Raw genomic sequence first — 19,891 nt, 5'->3', positions numbered from 1 at the left:
GTGTGTATATAGGCTAGATGTGAGCAAGACAGAGAGCAGATAATAAAATGCATGCATTTATATGTATGTCCATTCATCTCTGTGCGTGTTTTGTGTGTGTGCATAAATTTCAGCAGGTCAAAGCTTTTCTGTTGCTCTGCTTCTTGCCCCTTGTGTAAGCTGCTATGAGCCATTTACCGAAGGTCTGTTTACTGAGTAGGTTTAGAAATTATTCTTTTCAAATCCACCTGCTCTTTTTGAGCTAGTCACCAGGTCGCGTCTGCTGCTCACATTGTAGACTACTTCTGAAATAGAGCATAGCCATTGGCTTTGGATACCAATTTTTCAACATTCATTTGGGAATACATTTTTATGGCTTCATGACTCTACTTAGGTACTGACCCATTCTTTGAAAAATGACATAGAGTTTATATATTGCAATATACAGTGTCACAGCACACAATGGTTTTACTGGTGCTGGTATGGGTGTCATAAACTCATTCAACACATTTGTACAAACAAATTATAAAAAAAACCCATTCAAATTCAATGAAATGCTTGTTCTATTGTTTAGAGAGTTTTAACCAGCAAACTAAGCATTTTATTCTATAAGTTTGAAAATGAATTGTCTGTTGATTCCACTGAAGACTTGTCTGCACTCACTCAACAAAACTAGGTCATTGCGGTCGCATGATTAGGTAACGGAGGGCCAGATGATGTCCTTGTTCTCTGTACTGAACACTCGGTCTCATCAAGATGTTAGTCACTCACTGAAAGGTGTTATTTTCCACTGACAGAACAAATTGAATTGTTCGTCTTGTCAACAAATCAAGGAGAACTGTTCACATAAGAGGCATCTTGCTGCTAATTCAGTAAATTGCACTGAGGACTGCAATGACCTTTCCGCTCTCTGTTGACTGAAATAAACTGCCTCTCAGCTTTGTGTGGAGAAAATGAATTTGAATCACTGTCCAACACTAGAACATGCTGTATAGATAAGTGCAGTACGTATAAGGATGGCAAATGTGTACACATATAGTATAATTCATAATGTATGAAATATCTTGAGAATGTGACATTAAGTGCAGGAGCAAAATGAACCTGTTTGCCTTTAGTTCTGTTTATGATTAATTGTTTTTCTGCCCTATATAATTACTTTTTTTTAATTGTTTTCTGTGTTTGCAAGGGTCTGACCTGAATGCTTTTCTTTCTTAAAATCTGTCTGGATCTGCTTCCACTCTCATTCTCAGTTATAACAGTGGTGTTAGGAAGTAGCACACAGTGCCATGTTGTTGAATCTTGTTTATTTAATGCAGAATCCACCATAAGTATGAACACAGAATTACAACTGAACATCAACAAAACATTTACAAAGAATAAACCCCCCTCTGCTGTGTCCATTCTGCTCTCGCTACTCCTTCCCTCTAACAACGCATTACTGCTTTCCTCTTACTGCTCACGGTATCAAATAAGTGGCATCATATTCATCACATTCATCAAACATATGCTTCACTTCAGATGAAGGCTCATCAAGTTATTGTCCAAAAGGCTAATCTGACAGACAGCCTAAGGATGTAAAAGATGACGTGTAAAGGGATTACAGTAATCTTGCTCATCAAAAATTGGTCTCTGTCTTCCATAGATCCTTTTACAGAAAATAATTCAAGATTTTTCACAGGATTACTAAAAGCCATGTTTGAGCAGTAAAGGGGATTTTGATATTCATTCATTTAACATCACTCTCTATTTAGAGTTAAGTAACCCAAAACTAACTAAAAGGTAGAGCTGAAGAAATCCAGTGAAACATGTTACTGATTACAAATTTAATCATGCAATCCGAGATCCGTAATGGATTACATTCTGAAAATAACTCTCCCAATCCTCCTCCCAAGTCCTGACATCATCTAAGCATCTGCTCTCATGATTTATTATGAATATATTACATTTTCACAGTTTTGTTCGGACACAGAACACATTATACAAGAAAAGCACAGAGAACCTGATTAGGTATGAAAATGTAAAGTTTCCGCTAACAGTACAAAGGCGTGGCTACAGTATGTAAAATGCAGCACAAATTGATACTTCAATGACGTTTTACAAGTTGTTGCAGTTAAAGGCAGCATGGATTTGAGCTCTTTTCTGCCAATACTCCCCCAGTGCAGACAGCACATTACATCTCTTACAAGCTTTTTCAACTGTATCATTCATCACTTTATATTTTACACACTAAAATGATATTTCATACCTGGTGTTGGTGTTAGAAATGCTTAATCGAGTAATAATCTATCGACAATGTCCTGTGGTTTAGAGGCATTCGAAAGTTGGTTCTCTCAATTTTAATTTCATTTGTTGGCAGTTTTAGATTCATTAGCTGAACAGCTGACTTTCAGGAGGAGGAGCAATATATTTTTGGTCCATCTTCACCCACATCCTCTGATTTTAGTCTTTCTGGACATAGCCACGCCACACATGCTGTCTGAGGTGCTTGTCTCTGAGGTTCACACTCTAACAGCTGACTTCATACACCTCTGTCTCTGACTTGTTAATCTCTGGACAGGAACGACACACAGGACAAGCGGGCAGCTCTGGGCAGGAGGGGCAGGTCGGGCATCTTGGTCGTTTGAAGCTGAGCAGCAGAGCGCTGCCTCCCAGCAACTGTATGCATGAACCCAGCCATCCAAAGTAGAGAGAGCCGGCTGGACGCAGGCTGAGGTGGGGGAACCTGTTGTTGATCCCTTGCCCTGGATCCTCCATCCCCAGTCTTCCAAGGTTGTGAGTGTACACCCCCAGGGCAGTGAGGCTCAGCAGCCCGGCCAGCACCACCAAGAGGCCACCGGTCGCCGCTACACCTCTCAGAGGAAGATCGGTCCAACAGCGGACCCCGATACACGCCAGAACAATGCCAGCGCCGCACAGGAACAAGGAGCTTAGCACCAAGCCTTGTGCCAGACAAACCCGAGGGTCTCTCTGGTACGCGCCCGCCACCGGCCAGCACTGCTTCAGCTCCGAGTGCGCCACCTGCAGGCAGCTCTCCCACAGTCCATCAGAGCGCAGCAGGAGCAGCGTCTCCACTGACCCGGCCCTGACCCCTGACCCTTGACCCTTTACCCCTGACCGAGGAAGTGACCCCGGCCCCGTCATGCCCAGGCGCGCCTGCCCCTCTCTCCACTGAGGAGTGATGGCGGCGGTGAAGACAAGGACCAATCCCACTGGGGCAAAGACAATCCCCATCACCATGGAGGCTGGAGTGTGCATTATGGGTAGTGCAGCCCTAATTCTGTTTTCCTTCTTGTACCTTTGTATGAAAGAGGACTCTGTTGAAGTCAAGATAGTTCCATGTAAAACACACCAACTTCACAGTACCTGTCATTAATGTGCCTTCTTAAGAAAATACTCACTCTGTTATTCGACTGTTATATACTGTTATACGATGGCCTGGAGGGACCAGAACAGTCTGGCTCTCCCCGCAGCATAGACAACTGGATTGTGATGATGAGTGATGATGAAGATGAAAGCTCTCCTGTGGGTTCTGTCTGAAGAAAAAACAGCCACAAGTGTCTCCTCTGGCCAGACACCACTGACCTAACTGTGCCTGTAAGAGAAACCAAACAAAGCTTTTAATATCTTGCCTCCCCAAATAGCTACAAGTCAATAGCAATTAGCAAAGGCAAAGTAGCGCAATACAATGATCAGTACAGTTTGATCAACACGATTAGATCAACACCTCAAGAAATACATTACCTCTTCATCGTCACTCTCCTCTCTTGTGGCTCTTCACTTCGGACTAATTTGCTAGAAAGAGAAAGATACAGAGACAGAGAGTGAGGTGGGGAGGTGGTGTGTGTCAGATCAGGACAGAAGGACAGAGGGAAGGAGAGAGAAAGACACAGAGAGGTGGGAACCGGAGCGAAGGGCTCCACTACTCCAGTGCTGGACAGGAAAAGACTGAACGGTCGATGCCCATCTCTGTTGCTAGGATACGGTAACCTGGCCAGTCTCAACATGACTGAGCTGAGCGGCTTTATTTATCGCCAGACCTACTTAGATTCCTCTCTGTACAAGACCTGATTGTCTCTGTGCTTGCGTGTGTGTGCGTATTCATGAATGTTAGCATGCTGGTGTACATCTGTGTGAATGTGTGCATGCCTCTGTGTGTTTGTGTGTGCGTGTGTGTGTGTGTTTGTGTGTCTGGTGCACGCGCGTACATGATGCTGTCTTCTCCCAGCCTGTCGATTAATGGCCAGCTGTGACCTTGGAAGAATTTAGTTCGGCCAGTAATGATGTCTGAATGCTGAGTGAGTCTATCTACAGTGTTTCAGCCTGGAGGAAGAAAGAATGCCCTCGGGGACGGGGACAAGACAGCTTGATGACGTCTGACTCACACAGACATACAGTATGCATACACAGTGCCCACACACACACACACACACACACACACACACACACACACACACACACACACACACACACACACACACACACACACAGAGGGGTTTAACAAGCAGCCACAACCAATCACCATCCCTTTCAAAGGAACGACCACACAGAATGTGTGAGAATCATAATACGATGACTACCATGTCTAAGTGTAGAAGATCGCCCTTGCTCCATGTGTTTCAATTTTCAACAGCAGCTATACAGTCATCACAATTTTTCACAGTCACGGTCACTTGCACACATTACATGCTCAGTTTTTTCCAAAGCTATAAACACAAAACAAAAAATCATGTTGTGTTGATGAAACTTAACTCTTTTCACATAAAATGCGTCCTTCTATGCAAAATGAAGATATCTTCTACCTAAATGAAAACATTGTTCTTAGATGACACACCTATAAAATACCCCCCCAGACACACCAGTGAATACACGATCAGAAAAAAATTGCAGTAGCAAGTGAAAAAATCACGGATACTTTGTTATATAAGTATCCTGTGAATTGACTTTCCAGTAGTCAATTTCCAGACTTTCCTTAGCTTTCCTTAGCTCCGTAGCTTAATTAAAAAAAATGATTTTCAAGTGAGGGAGATATAGACTACCCAGTGTTGGTCAAGAAAAAAGTCATATCTGAAGTCTACATTGAACACTCATTACTGTTTGCACCCTGAGAACTGTGTGTTTGTGTTGCTGAGTTGCAATGACTGGACTATTGTACACTGAATGATCATGTGCTTTCTACACAAAAACATAATGTTCACCATGGTTTATAAAGAAACTTCTTTGATCTAGCAAAAAAAAAAAAGGTGTAACAAATGTGCAATTTCTGTGAAAACAGATGAGTAAGCCTTGTCAAAAGAGATATTGTTTTGGTAGCTAATACATTAGAGAGATAATACTGTAATCTAATAGGGATATTTTGTTCACAGAAGCAGTTTCAGTGGGTAAGTAATTGCAGAAAATGGTAAACTCAGGGTAATTTCTAATTCAAAGAGTTCATTACTAAGGCCAAAATCAAGGCCAAAATCAAGTATTGAAAAATAGAATAGAATAGAATAGAATAGAATAGAATAGAAAAATAGAATAAACCTTTGGCATGAGGAGATGGATGTTAAAGGGACACGTCATCTGTGTCTAAAATCATGTCCTAACATCGCGGTGATCCTTGTAAATTGTGGAATATTTTCTAATATACTGCTGGATTATTGTCACTTTATTCACATGAGGAAAAAGAGAGGATGACAGACAGAAATCACAGACCTGACTCAGCTGTCAGGACATGATACCCTGTCTGCATGAGCAGTGATTCAAACGGGTTTGACAGTCAGCTGCTTCATGGACTGCATCACAAAAGTCTCACCTGATTCAAGGAGCAAAAAGTTCATTATATAACCAGCTATTTATCAGTTATCAGTTATCCATGTTTTTTTTTAACATTAGGTAACTTTTTTTCACATGAAGGATGTCTCATTTTGGAACCACAATCACAGTAACATCACTTATATGCTTATATAACAGCTTATTTGCATGTGATTTTTGTGCTGCCTCAAAATGTCATTAAGATTTGATCTAAATATTTTCCAGTCTTGTCCCTTCGCCTTTTCATACCGCCACTGAAATGTCTTGAATTCAATAACAACACCTGTAAGATGCTTGAATCGAGAACATTTGGATGGAGAGATGACAGGAGGAGGAAAGATATGGAAACATCCGCAGGAAGGCAAAGCACTGAATAATCCTAAATTGACAATGATGAACACACTGTAAGTTATTAATAGCTCAAACTCGCGCAGTTTCTCTCACACATGAACAGCGGCTCTCACACCGACACAGACACACACAAACGAACACACACATGCATGCAAACACACACACACATTGAACAGTCACTTACCATTCAGGAGGGGTAGTGGTATCTGACTGCAGGTTGCTGCCTCCGCTGGCTGCCTCTCTGCTCTTGTTTGAATGGCTAACATGATTCCCTCTGTGGCAGCAGATGGCTCTACCACCTCTTCATTATTCTGTCTCTCTCTCTCTCTCCTCCTCCTCCTTCACCTATCCTTGCTTCATCAGTCTTGCCACCTCCGTCTACCTCCTGATTCTCTCTGTCTTTATGTGTGTGTGTGTGTGTGTGTGTGTCTGTTGCTGCATCTCTCTCTGTCCTTGTTTTTGTCTTTGTTTTTCTGTTTGCCTGGCTGCCTCCCTCTCTCTCTCTCTGTCTCTCTCTCTCTCTCTCTCTCTCTCTTCACTTGCTGAAGGATGTCTGTGTTACATCTCAGATAGAGTACCTCTCTTGCTTTTCCCTGTGCTGACACACCACATACCACATATGTGTACTGTCTGTTTTGGAGCACATGGGGCTGCTAGCACACCAGAATGCAATTTGTTTTTGTTTGTCTGTTCATCTGCATGTGAGTGAACCACCGACCCCCCTCTCTCCATCCACTCAAAAACCCATCCATACAGTGAAATAACACTGGACCCTTGTTCATACAAATGAAATCCATGCTTTTGTTTGATCTGATTATTAAGGAGTAAGGAGTTGCATCTCATACATACTGTATCCCATATGTGCTTCACTTCATAAGACTAATTTCATTTCTGCAGTGCTTTCTTTCACACACACACACACACACACACACACACACACACACACACACACACACACACAGTGCCTTTCGTCCATTCCTTTTGTTCATTCTGTTGATAACTGAAGCTGGCTAAGCAGAATAGTTTTCAGTCAGATCTGTATGATTTTACACTGTATGAAATGAAATGAGACCCGACCATGAAACCTATTATGCATTTTCTTTATTTTCTTACAAAAAGGCAAGATGTGACTAATACAACCAGAATTGCCGTGGTATAATAATGAAATATTACAGGGATACATGTTCGCTTTGAAATGATGCGTAACGTATAAGGAAAAATCCAACAACTTTTCACACACACACAAAATAAAACTCCACTGAAAGGCCTCAGGGTTTGGGGTTTGAACTGCTTCTAAGTGGTTCAAACGCAGTGGGAAAACTCTGTGGTTACACCATACAGTCAGGAAATGTGTGCAGTCTCGGGCGAAATGATGGCCAATACTAACTCCGTGTGGTGTTGAGAAGGGAAATGTGTGACTTTCGGTTCTGAACGCAACCCACCGTCGGGTCATTTTAGTTGTGAAACTAACAGGAAGCTACGGGATCATACTTCTGGCAGTATCAAACAGCGACAAACATTATCAGCAGGTGTTGGAATAATACAATGGAATGAAAGAGAGGTTGGTAGCGATGGGATGCATGAGAAAAGGCACTGCTGGCTCTTGATATCTTGTTGAAGAAATGATGATTGCAAGCAGCAAGAACGGCATCCTCTGAAAATACGCTGTACACAAAACATGTACAGAATTCCTCAAAAATTGAAATATGTAGCAATTTGTGGTAAATGGATTACAATATGCACATGGCTAGCTCATAAAACATTGTCATATTAATTCTATTTACATTATATATTTACAGCATATCCATCATAATTGCTCTCATGTTAAAATATTTAATTAAAATATAAAAAGTGGGGTGAGTGGTATTTACAAAGGCAAAGTCTAAAAACGGTTTGACAGTTCCAACTATGATTGGAAATATTGGAACTTTCTGTTCAATCCAGTTCCCTTATTGGTTTTGGTGGTCCAGACCATCTGGACTGCAGTGTCTCTGATTGGGCAGTGCTTCTAGAGATGGTTGAAATTGGCAGTTGTGATTTGTTAGATCCTGTGACGGAGCAGGTGGCTGATTGGATGCTTGTCTTCATAGCTCAGTGAGAGTGATCTGGAACTGACCGCTGACGACCTCGGACATCTCAATGAGGAAGGCGGATTGGTTGCTGTAGTGTTCAACAATGTTGTCGTCCATGTTGACGAAAATTCTGAATACAACACAAGCAAAAACAAAACTAAGGTTACTCCAGTGAGCATGGAGCAAAGGTTAGCCTACTAGAGGTGCAAGTAAGGAAATAAGCCAAGCTATTGTATTACATGTTGAATTACCTTGAATATAGGTAAATTAACCCAGTTAAAGAAAAACATATTCAACTTCAAAATTAAGACATGAAAATTTGTTCTGAAAATGTGTTCAGCTCTAGACTTTCAAAAAAAGTCAGAGTCATTTTTCTTGTTGTTTGGGTTACTGTAAGAGCAACACGTCATTTAGTCTTAAGGAAGCTTGTCTGAAGAAAACCAAAAGAGGAAGAGTGGAGGAATACCTCATCTATCCCGCATCACTAATGGCAGTAAATTAGGTCAATCTCCTCCTCCTCCCCACTAACACTAACCTCTAAGTCTTTAAGTCTATAATGACAGAACTAACCGCCAGCTCATGCTCTCTGCCCACAGGGCCAGGACTGATTGAAGACAAGAGCAAAAAAAAAGAGGGAGGGAACAGCGGGGAGAATGTAACCCAACCTGTTAGCTTAGCTGCTCCCCCCACGGTGCTAGCTAGCAGCAAGAGGACGGTCTCCCTAGGGTGTTTCAGCCTCTGTCAGGAGGGCTTACTAACATCTCAGGGGATAGTTAGTCGAAGTAGACAACACATTATGAGATGAAAGCCCCTCTGATCCTATCAGTTGTTTTACAGGAAAAGATCCAGACTATTACCAGTTTGGCAGCTCTTGAATGAGTAAGATAGATGCATTTTGTATGTAAAATTGAGCATATTTGGAAATTGAGGCTTCTAGCTGATATGTCTACCTTTTTCAGGGCCACTGAGCTGTAAACATTGTCTATTCATGATGAGAAACATCATGACACATAACCTCACGGACAGACTAGAACCCGTGACGTCAACTTCACCTCAAAGGCAAGTCTCATTTACTGGAAGTCACCTGAAGCCTTAAAATCTGCCAGCTATCAGGGCTGGCTATCTCTTTCAACACCAGAAAAACTTCCTGGTGCAGCGATGAGATCAGATTATGAAAACATAAATAAGTAAAACAATCGCCTGTGACTCATCCACAGGATGAAATCTTTCCATCCTCCCTCAGTCATTTGTCTTTCTTTTGGAGGAGCTGCAATTAACACATTCCAGAGAGCAGAGCCAACTAACCTACCGACCCGGTCTGGCAGCATTAGCTTTCTTGGAGGAGGCTGAGATTAAGCCATGAACTAAGCGCTGACTTTATGCACACTGACTGCGTCGAATAAGCATGATTATAACTCCCTTTACCCAACTTGTGTGTTAAGCTGGTTGTCAAAAAAGGTGGGCACAGCCATACCAAGAATCCCCATGATAGGCTACTCACCCTCTTTTGCATTTTTTGTAGATCTTCCCAATGGTGTCCTTTTGCATACCGTACTTTTCTGAAATCTGAGGAAGGAAAGGAATGTGAGAGGACAGTTAGCACTATCTCCTGTTGAAAGAAAGACTTGAAGGATGACAGAAGATAAAGTTAACGTGTGTGTGAGCGTGTGTGTGTGTGCGTGTGTGTGTGTGTGTGTGTGTGTGTGTGAAGGATCTGTGAAATGTGTGTGTGTCTGTTTGTCTTAAGAAAGAACAATAGAGGAAAAGTGGAGGTATATCTGTCACATCATTAGAGGTGGTAGATCAGGTCAGGTAAATCAGAAATGTGTGTGTGTGTGTGTGTGTGTGTGTGAAGGATGTGTGAAGTGTGTGTGTGTCTGTTTGTCTTAAGAAAGAACAATAGAGGAAAAGTGGAGGTATATCTGTCACATCACTAGAGGTGGTAGATCAGGTCAGGTAAATCAGAAATGTGTGTTTGTGTGTGTGTGTGTGTGTGTGTCTGCATGTGTATGAGTTGTGTGTGTGTGTGTGTGTGTGTGTGTGTGTGTGTGTGTCACTTACAGCTTCCCGTAGGCCCATCAGTGTTGGTGTGCTGAGCATGAGTGCGTCAAACACCTCTTCAGTCTCTGCCCTCACGTACAGCAGAACTGCAAATGTGAGAAAACAAAAACCCATTAAGGTCAGAAACTCATGGAGAATGCTTAGTCACACTGAAATGAAAAATGACTTTTTCGCCTTTTTATCTCATTCTATCATACCACACAACTATTTCACAATTCATGCCAAAATATTTTCTTGTGTTTTTAAATGAATATGTCATTACTTTTACCTCCTGGAAAACAGAAAATCTTTAGTGGTGATTTCATCATGTGCCAGGAGGCGTACATAAAAACTCCAACCAATAAAACCATCCTGTTCCTCTGGACTTCCCATCAAATAAAACTGCCTTTCTCTCCCTAACTGATATCCCATTGGGTTAAAAATTGTCCCATCCCAATATCCTGTTTCACCAGGAAATACACTAAATGAAGGAAGCAGGATGCTCTCAAAATGCAGTTTAATTGTGACTTTAAAATGATCATTTTAAATATTAGACGCTTTATTTTCCTGCATACCTCTCTGTGGGTCTTCCCTGCGGGCCTGTTTGCTGGGTGGAGGGCTGCTCTGTTCTCTTCTCTCTGGGTACAACCTCTTCAGAGAATTCCTGGAAACACAAATATAACCACATCAGACTCAAAGCCATCATCATGGTATCAGGCTGCCTACAATGTACAAGTGGCCACGGTATGTTCCATTGCAAATAACTGTCACTCTTTGTGATGTTAAACTGTTCATATTGCCTGGTATGTACTAGCACATGCTTACCTTTCAACCTCGTCCAGAGTTGTTAGAGGAGTGGCCTGCAGCAAGAGAGGGAAACAGAGAGAGAGAAGATCAGTAATGCGATTAGAACGAGCCCGACTGATAAAGACATTGCTTAATGTCCCCCTTCCCACCATTGTCTGTGCGGAACACAACAGAAGGAATGTTATCATTCCCATGACCTTTCACAGCGTGGACACGGATGGAGAATTACAGATACAAGGCTCACCATCCTGGGCTTTATTTATCACTCTAGCCAATCAGAGTTTCGCCACCTATCAGCCATTCATATCAGACTGTGTGTCAGTGCATTATCAAAGTAATAGTAGTAGTAGAAAGCCTTGTCATTGTGTCGTTTGTGTACTCTCTTTTAAAACTGACTATTTAATCACTAGTGCATATTTCCTAAAGCAGGTTATGAATGGCATTCCCCGTAAGCACCATCTAAATTAAAAGCACATCTCCTTTTCCCTCAGGTTTCTTTTTCGTCCGATGCCTCTTTGCCTACACACACACACACACACACACACACACAGATACACACACAAACACACACACAGCCCTCCAGACTCCCTAGTGTGGGAAAACTGGCCTGTCTGAACAGCACCCTCACCACCTCCACTGTCTTGTGTCAACAGCACTGGAAACCACAGAAACATTAGAGGAAGGGGGTGCCATGAGCGTGTCTGTGTGCATGTGTCAGGTGTCTGTGTGTGTGTGTGTGCGCCAGGTGTGTAAGCCCCCACAGCTTAATCTTAGTGTCAGTCAGTTGTAGCGGCTTGTACTTGTGCCTGGTTTCGACTCCAATTAGCTCATCTGATCTAAGGTTAGCGTTTCATCTCACTTTCGCTGACACCCACCTTTTCCCAGCCCACTTTTCCCACTACATAGTTTCCCACACTTTTCCCCTGCCTCTCTCGTGCCTGTCCTGTAGCCTGCAGGGATACAGGGGTCGGGAACATGATTCATGTAACACGCTATTGCTGCAACGCTCAGATCCTCAGAAAGCTGAGGGAAATCTCAAGTAAGAGAGGAGAGGAGAGGAGAGGAGAGGAGAGGAGAGGAGGCTACCTACCATACTACAGCGCTGCATGCTGGAGAGGTGCGTCTCTGGGATGAAGAGAACAGGCTGGGTGACATGGTCATCCAGGGTCTTGAAGAAGGTGCAGTCGCTGCCCACTGAGCTGCTCACTAAAGACTTAATGGCTGGAAGGGAGAAGGAGGGAGCACAATGTCAGAATGGACATCTGAGGATGTCATGTGTGTGTGACTGTGTTTGGGGAGGTGTTGGGGGGGTACAAATAATTATCTCAAAGAGATGCAACACTCACCATTGGCGTCACTAGTGTTCTTGCCCCTCCTCTTGGTTCTCTTCTTCTCCTCATCTCGCATCTTCCTCTCTGCACCCTGCAGACAACACACATAACCACACAGTTAAAATAATGACACTCTGATTAGACAAATGTTAAGTTCTCCTTTTTTACTTGTACGACCAAAGGGTAAATGAAGTGAACTGGAGCACAGTGACTTACCTTATCACAGAAAATCTTGACCTGGCAAGCGGCTCTGTGTATGAGCTGGTTGGTTCCTGTGCTGAAGTCATAAGTGTCTATCTGCAGGTTTAGAGGCATACCCTTCACTCCCTTCTGAGAGGAGAAGTCTGTGCTCAGGGAGTTGATGCCAATGTACACCTGTAAGAGGAGAGGAGAGGAGAGGAGAGGAGAGGAGAGGAGAGGAGAGGAGAGGGTTATTATCATTATTTATAATGTTTCCCACTTGTTACTATAATTAGCTACCATAAACTGGCAATTAAATCGACTGACTGACTCCTTATAAACAAGGAGCCACATTTATGTTTAATCTAGTAATAAATAGAATAGTGACAGAGATAATTTGTCTAGTGTACACTGTATGGATATGAGGTTTGTATGATGATGATTGACATCGTTCAGGTTACACTCAAGGAGTGTCCTAATCTGACATATAATGACAGGCACTTATAGGGAAGTAGTGTATGCCAATGAAAACAAACATCAAGAAGCCAGTGACATTTGCACGATGACATCTTTTTGGACTGAGCTTCAAGGCTGGTGTAAAAATAGAGATAGTTGAGTGATGTTAGTTGATGATGGATGCTTAGTTAAAAATTCACTCACTGCACTGAGAACACCTGCTATTACCGTCTTTTGTCTGCCTTGAAAGTGACCTGTAGATGTTTGTTACAATCTTGGTCTTCCTCATTTTTCTCGATTAATCCTCTCTATTCTCTCTGTCCTCTCGTTTCTGCTCTTCCTCCCTCTCTCCACCTGTAGCAGGTTTTGTGGCCCCACCCCAGTGCCTTGGGGCCATTGAGAAGGTTGAAATGAGACGTGGCTCTCGCCTGCTGTGGCGACAGGAGCCTCAGGGCCAAACACATATCTAGGATTCCTCTCCTCCCTCTTCTACCACTCCTTCTCTCGCTACCTCCCTCCTCCAGCTTCCCTGTCCTTCCTCCTAAATCTCTCCTGTTCCTTCTACCACCCTTCCTGTTCCTTTTCTACTCAGTAAACTTGCTGTGCAGAGCCATTAATAGTAATATGTATCCTATACTGTAATGGTAATGTTGCATTGTAGTTTGATAGTGACATATGTGTACAGTTTTCTGAGAGTGAGAGAGAGAGAGAGGGAGAGAGAGAGAGAGAGAGAGAGAGAGAGAGAGAGATGTGTGTGTTTCTTGTGTGTTTACCTTGGCTTCTTCGTTGGGGTTCCAAACAAAGGAGAGGGCGTTGAAAGCCACCTCCTCTATGTTGCTAATGCCACTGAACACTTCTTTGTAGTCCGCTATTAAAAGAAATAAATTGTTTTTTTAATCTTCTCTTTATTTGCACAAAACACTTTTCAGTTATTGTTGTTGCTGAAGTAGGTGTCACCTCTAATCAGATCAGAATGATGAATTCATTATTTTATGCAACATATGAAAGAAAAACCCATAAAAGAAACAGAAGCAAAAATGTTACTGTCTACGTGTTTAGCGTGTGTGTATGTGTGTGTGTGTGTGTGTATGTGTGTGTGTGTTTTGTAATGTGTGAAGAACATACCGATGTCAATGACCCTCTGCTTGACAGTGGGCTGGCGTGCATGCCAGTGATTCCAAGAGCGAAGCTGTATTTCTGGACTCTTGTCATTCTCAAACACAGCCATCACTACTGTCTGAGGTGGAGAGAGGGAGAGAAAGAAATAGATGAGTGTGTGTGTGTGTGGGTAGGGGTGACAGGGAACCAGTGAAGGAGAGAATTAGGTACATTTGTCTTGGTGATTGTACTTCTTTACGCCTTTATGTCCAATAACAACCAACTGTCCTTTCTAAGCCATCACCCCTTCATTCATCACTCCAAATCCCCCTTTTCTCCTTGCATTGTCATCAGCTATTAGCAATGAGCTGGTGTGTGTGCGTGTGTGTGTCTGGGTATATTCTTATCCTCTTATTCACCTGACAAAGAAAAGGGTTGTCACCTATGCTTTTAAGCCACACCACACCTTCCCCTCTCCTTGTGCTCTCCTCTTTTTTCACACTGATCCAGCCAGACAAACTGAGCTGAGCTCAGCTGCACTCTGGCCTCATTACACCACCATAATAATAAATGATACAGGGCAGGACAATGTCATTTCTACTTGTACTAGCCCAGTGTGGGTACAGCTCAGCCGGGAATTAGTCACCAAGGAGCTGGCTCCAAGGGAGGGACAGAGATTTAGGGATGGGTTAGCTTGGTGGCACGCAAAGAATGTGTGTATTCATGGGCCCATTAATGAGCCTGGAGGGAAGGATGCACTCAGAACTACAGTCACCAAAATGCCTAAAATGTAAATGCAAATCAAATTTTAAAAAAGCCTATCCCTGAAAAAGAATCTGCACTCAACACATTGCGATGCCTTGACTCACCTTGACTTTGCTGGCAGTGAGGCCAGCGGTACTGTCTATTCCCTGGAGGGTGATGGGGTAGAACTGTCCCTTGTTCAGGTAGACCATGGGCAGCTCTGTGGACTTGTATGGGGAGGCCGAGGGGGCTCCCAGGGCAAACTGGAACTCACTCCCATATCTCTCTGGAGGGGAGCTGGTGTAGGAGCCTGAGTAGACCGGGCTGGACTGGTCCTCAGAGAAGGGATCGCTGTAGGGAAGAGGCTGACATCCACACAAGACACAGGGATTAATAAAGTGAAGAGGCAGAGTAAGAGGAAGGAAGAGAAGGGGAGGCACTATAAAATATAGTGAAAAGAGGTAAGAGAGAAAATGAGAAAGACTAGAATACAAACACAGAAATACCAAATGATGTATATTTATAGTTCAGTCTTACCTCGGCGCTAGCGTCGGGGAAAGCCCCTGCCTCTGTTGGCCACTTCTGCAGCAGGGAGTCGAAGATGTGGTTGAGGTCCTGCTTGTCGTAGCCTTCCACCATGGCGGTGGTCAGGGTGGCGTAGGTGTCCGAGGTGGCCAGAGAGACATTCGGCTTGGTGGGGGTGCAGATGGAAGATGCTAAAACGTCCTGGGGGTGGCTGGAGGGAATGTTGTCCGACAGCATCTTCATGATGTTGGTGGGCGTCTCCAAGGAAACCAGCTCAAGGGAGGAGTTAGTGAGCGTCCTGGGAAGGGTTGTGGGGGGAGAGGGGGGAGAAGAGGAAGAGTTATTTAATTACAGCAGTGACACATGTTTTGTCAGGTCATCATGACTCTGTAGTACTCCACCCACGTATCAAGTGACAGTAAATAAACAACACACTAAAGTGACTGGGTGACTGTCTTTTATACAGTAGCCAGTACAGAAGCCTGTAAACTAGCACATCAATACAGACTGTGCAAACACATGACAGTCAATAAAAGCACTTCAGCTCTCTTGTGTCTGAAGCCTCTTAGCATACACAGAGAGCCACTGCAAAGTTAACTCGTAGAAAGACAGGGTCTGAATCTGGGTGGGAACTGTTTGTCACTTAATCCAGTGTTTTTTCTTCTCTGTGTTTGAGTTTCTCTGTGGGGTGTTTACAGTGTTTGAGGGGACAACAGTGCGCCCCAACAATGGCCATTTCTCATCCACCAAACAAAACGTGAGTGCGGGGAATGGAGAGCTCAGTGAGGACAGAGCTCCCGTCTATGAGTTGTGAAACTCTTTTCGCAAGGGAAAGATGGTAGAGAGAAGGAGGGGGGGGGTAGATGGATAGATGGATGGAAGGATTGGATAGGTGGAGGAGTGGCAGCCAGTAATCCCTCTGACTCTGTTTGACTTGAGGATTACCCACTCACCTGCTTCTGACCTCCCAAAGCCCTGCCTTTCTCTTTCTCCATCATACTCTCTCTTAATACATTTGGCTCAAAGACAACAGGGGATGGGTGAAAAATAAGGGAGGATGCGTGTGAAGAGTTTAATTCCAAAATTACATTAAAATGATATGAAAGTAAAACTAATTTTGGAAGAATAGGCTATCCCAAATACTAACATTTTGGGGATTGAATCATCTACAGTATATTCTTTAATGACTGAGTGATGGATTTCATGTAAAGGCATCTACTTGGTAAAAATATGTACCACACTGGCATGCATGAGTAGTTGCACAAACACATAATATCATAGCCACAACTGTTTGGTGAACAGGTGGATTTTGTCTCTGCAAGCTTGCAGCCAATCCCGTTCACACACTTACTTCTCTGTTGGCTTGCAAATGCCACGGTTGCCCTTCGGTTCTTTCTGGTTCTGGAAATTAAAATGCAAAAAAAAGTTAAGAAAATAGAATTTAAAATTGAGGTTAACATTCAACTCAACTCTGGGGATGCTGATGATTGATTGATTATGGATTAGCTACCTTGCACTGTTCATACAGCATGGTGATGGCTGTCAGGTCATCTCCTGGGTGGAGTCTGGGTTTGGATCTGCTCAAGTCGGGGACCGGGTTCTCCAGGTAGGACCAGGAGTCCATGATGTAGTTAGAGTAACGGCTATAGTTGAAGTTCTCGTTCTGAAGGACCAGTCCCAGAGTCCTATAGTGAGGGGGAAACAGTTGAGTTTGATTAGACAGTGGTTGTTAAAAAATAAACACATAGAGAAAGGAATGAATGTATTTGCAAAAATTCTCCAGTGGTTCCATAGGCAAATAAACTTGCTGTGGCGATGCAAATGAATGTTGTTTGAGCGTGTCTATGTGTGTGACATGCAGGGTTTGACAGAGCGAGAGCAGCTGGGGTTTAATAGCAGCGTCTGAGCCTCGGAGCACTGCACATACTTGCCCCAGAGCGAGGAGGGTTTCGATTGCAAAACCACAGAGCTGAGTAACATCCCTCAGATTCAAAAAAGTTCAAAAAGCCATGGGCCACCCACCCGTCCACGCACGCACACACACACACACACACACACACACACACACAAACAGAAACACATACACACATACATCTAGTGTTTCTGTGGTTTTTAGTGTCATGAAAGAAAGTGAAAAAAAACCCCAACTTTATGCATTCTTGAATTGTATTTTGAATTCTCTCATTTGCATCTTTCACTGTCTCTGTAGATCTCAAAATAGATGAAAAGATTACCTTACTAAATTAAAACAACATCGCAACCCTCACACAGGTGAGCTTTGGGTTTCCATATTACAAAAAAAGCCTGGGATTTGGAGGAGGGAATCAGTTGGATTTGTGTGTAAAGAGTTGCAGTGAGTTTTGTTAGGATAGGATAAGCCCCCTGAGAGTCTGACTGAAGTAGCTAATGAACAAATAGAGCCAGTTTACTCTGGATAAACAGCTAATCAAATGTGCTGACAGCAGAGGAAGACCCCAGGTATTCACCACCACACAAGATTCCTCATTAAGATTAATGAGAGAATAATGAACGTTGCTTTCTAACATAGCACTTGGCAAACAAGCAAAACATTTTAACAATAACTTTATGCATTGATGCCAGAGTAAAACACCTGCTATGGCATGCACCTGTCTCTCTCTGTCTCCCCTCACTCAGCAGCCTCACAAAACTAAACACCACATAACACCACGTCCATTAGTTACTCTCCATTTACCCCTAAACACAGCTGAATGCACATGTTTTTACACAGAGGGGCTTGCGTCTAGGGTTTCACCATTATGTAATTCAATGCATTACATTACATGCTGTCATTGCCCTCTGTCTCTCTCCAACACCTCAAGAGGAGATTCTCATTTCCCTGTCTCCTTTTGTGCTCTCTGGCCCCTAGGTTAGTGTCAACACAACCCGAAACAGACCCGCTACCACCATAGACCCAACTTTGTGTGTGTGTGTATGTGTGTGTGTGTGTGTGTGTGTGTGTGTGTGTGTGTGTGAGTTTGAGGCTATCCATATCAATTTCCTCTGCAAAACACCCCTTTCTTAAAACAGGGATGTTTCACATGGGGGTCTCATTGCAAATAGAAAGAAGGGGGGGGGTAGTGGTCTCTCCTATCCCACAACCTGGAACCACTAACTGTATTACACCAAAATTACGCACAAGTCATCTAAAACACTGTCTATATTTAGCACGTTGGTACAAGTCCTACATCAAATAAGCTATTGAGCAAGTCGTACAGTCAAAACCAACTCTCGTTTTTCTTAGCACATGAATGCCATAAGTCGAAGAAAAAAAAAGTTTTAAGCCACAATATGAAATGTATCATCACAGAACTTACTCAGTCTCTTTGGTCATGTCTCCAATCCAAGTCAGCTGGGGATAGGTTCCTTTAGTTTGAATTGTTCGCTGTATGTATGTGTGTCTCTCTTCCTTAGCGGTAATAAAGTCTATCAGTCTAGCAGAGAAGAGCAGTGGCACACAGATGAGTCAAGTGTTGTGATTCTCCTCTCATCGGGGCCCAGATTTATTTCATGCCAGACAGTTTCCCTCACTCTCCTCTGATTGGCTGAGAGGTTTGAGACAGGTGTCTGATAGGACAGGTGTAAAGGGGATTAACTCTTCCAGGGCTGGAGAGAAACTAGCCTGCATGAGTGTGTATGTGGAGAAGAGACCACTTTGCAGGACAATCCAAGGCAATCTCATTATCACATGGGATAAAAGAGTGAGATTGGGGATCCTTGAGGTGTGAAAGGCTTGGTAATGACTCTGAGAAAGAGAGGAGATGCCAGGAACTGGGTTTTAAAATGTTAATAGTTTTTCAGTATCATTTTTCACTCTCTTCCTTATTTCCATCTCACACAGGTTTTGGTGTCATTATTTTTGGGGGATCATAGCTTTCAGGGGTTGTTTTGCTGTTGTGGTCAAAACAAGGGAGGAGAGTTGGACTTAAGGTGAGAATATTTATGGGAGAGTTTATCTAACATTTAACATTTTAAAATTCACCTGTAAAAATTACAAGATTAAAAACATATTCTACATATTCAGGATTTTGGCAGAAAATCTAAGGCTAACATTGATTAACATTGATTGATAAATTAAATTTAGGATTAGGAAACCAGTGCCAATTGTTTAAAAGCATTGTAAAGGATTTTTTATTAATATATTTCTGTTTCTATGATCATACAATTAAATATGCTACACATTTCTAATTAATATAATGTTTTCTAATTCAAATGTCAATAACTGTATGAATTAATAAATCAATAAACGGTACCCACAGTGAACTGATTTTTTTGTTTTTTAAATATCTAAAAATTAAAACCAGTCAAGCTGTATATTAAAGAATACACTAATATAAAATAAAATAAAAAATAAACATTGCATTTGTTCTGTGACAGCAACAGAATTGTGTTTTGGGCAAGTAAAAGTGTTTTTTTACAATAATAGTTATACTGATCTGCAAAGTAAATAATTAAAAAAAATCAAAAACAAAAAGCTACTAAATAAAAGATTTTAAT

At 42.6% G+C, this 19,891-nt stretch overlaps 2 protein-coding genes across 2 annotated transcripts; both read right to left on the bottom strand.

The window, feature by feature from the left end:
• Nucleotides 1–2,484: 2,484 nt before the first annotated feature.
• Nucleotides 2,485–6,421, bottom strand: cldn23l (claudin 23-like). The gene is made up of 4 exons (XM_071528112.1): nt 6,308–6,421; nt 3,721–3,771; nt 3,378–3,571; nt 2,485–3,293 (listed from the first exon to the last, which is right to left on the bottom strand). Exon 4 carries the CDS (start codon nt 3,232–3,234, stop codon nt 2,485–2,487), a length of 750 nt encoding a protein of 249 aa, XP_071384213.1. The 5' UTR covers nt 3,235–3,293; nt 3,378–3,571; nt 3,721–3,771; nt 6,308–6,421.
• Nucleotides 6,422–7,209: 788 nt separating this feature from the next.
• On the bottom strand, nt 7,210–18,853 carry grhl3 (grainyhead-like transcription factor 3). Its single transcript, XM_071528118.1, has 15 exons — nt 18,712–18,853; nt 16,887–17,061; nt 16,728–16,777; nt 15,389–15,674; nt 14,977–15,216; nt 14,135–14,246; nt 13,783–13,877; nt 12,590–12,748; nt 12,389–12,464; nt 12,133–12,263; nt 11,061–11,095; nt 10,811–10,899; nt 10,257–10,342; nt 9,697–9,761; nt 7,210–8,325 (listed from the first exon to the last, which is right to left on the bottom strand). Exons 1-15 carry the CDS (start codon nt 18,726–18,728, stop codon nt 8,208–8,210), a joined length of 1,734 nt encoding a protein of 577 aa, XP_071384219.1. The 5' UTR covers nt 18,729–18,853; the 3' UTR covers nt 7,210–8,207.
• Between the last annotated feature and the right edge of the window lie 1,038 nt (nt 18,854–19,891).

The sequence above is a fragment of the Centroberyx affinis genome, unplaced genomic scaffold (assembly GCF_046629955.1).
Source record: "Centroberyx affinis isolate AG114_WGS23_722 - 3 ecotype Tasmania unplaced genomic scaffold, CSIRO-AGI_Caff_v1 ptg001619l_1, whole genome shotgun sequence".
NCBI lineage: Eukaryota > Metazoa > Chordata > Actinopteri > Beryciformes > Berycidae > Centroberyx > Centroberyx affinis.
Note: the sequence above shows the minus strand (reverse complement) of the source record. Positions and strands in the feature narration are given on the sequence as shown.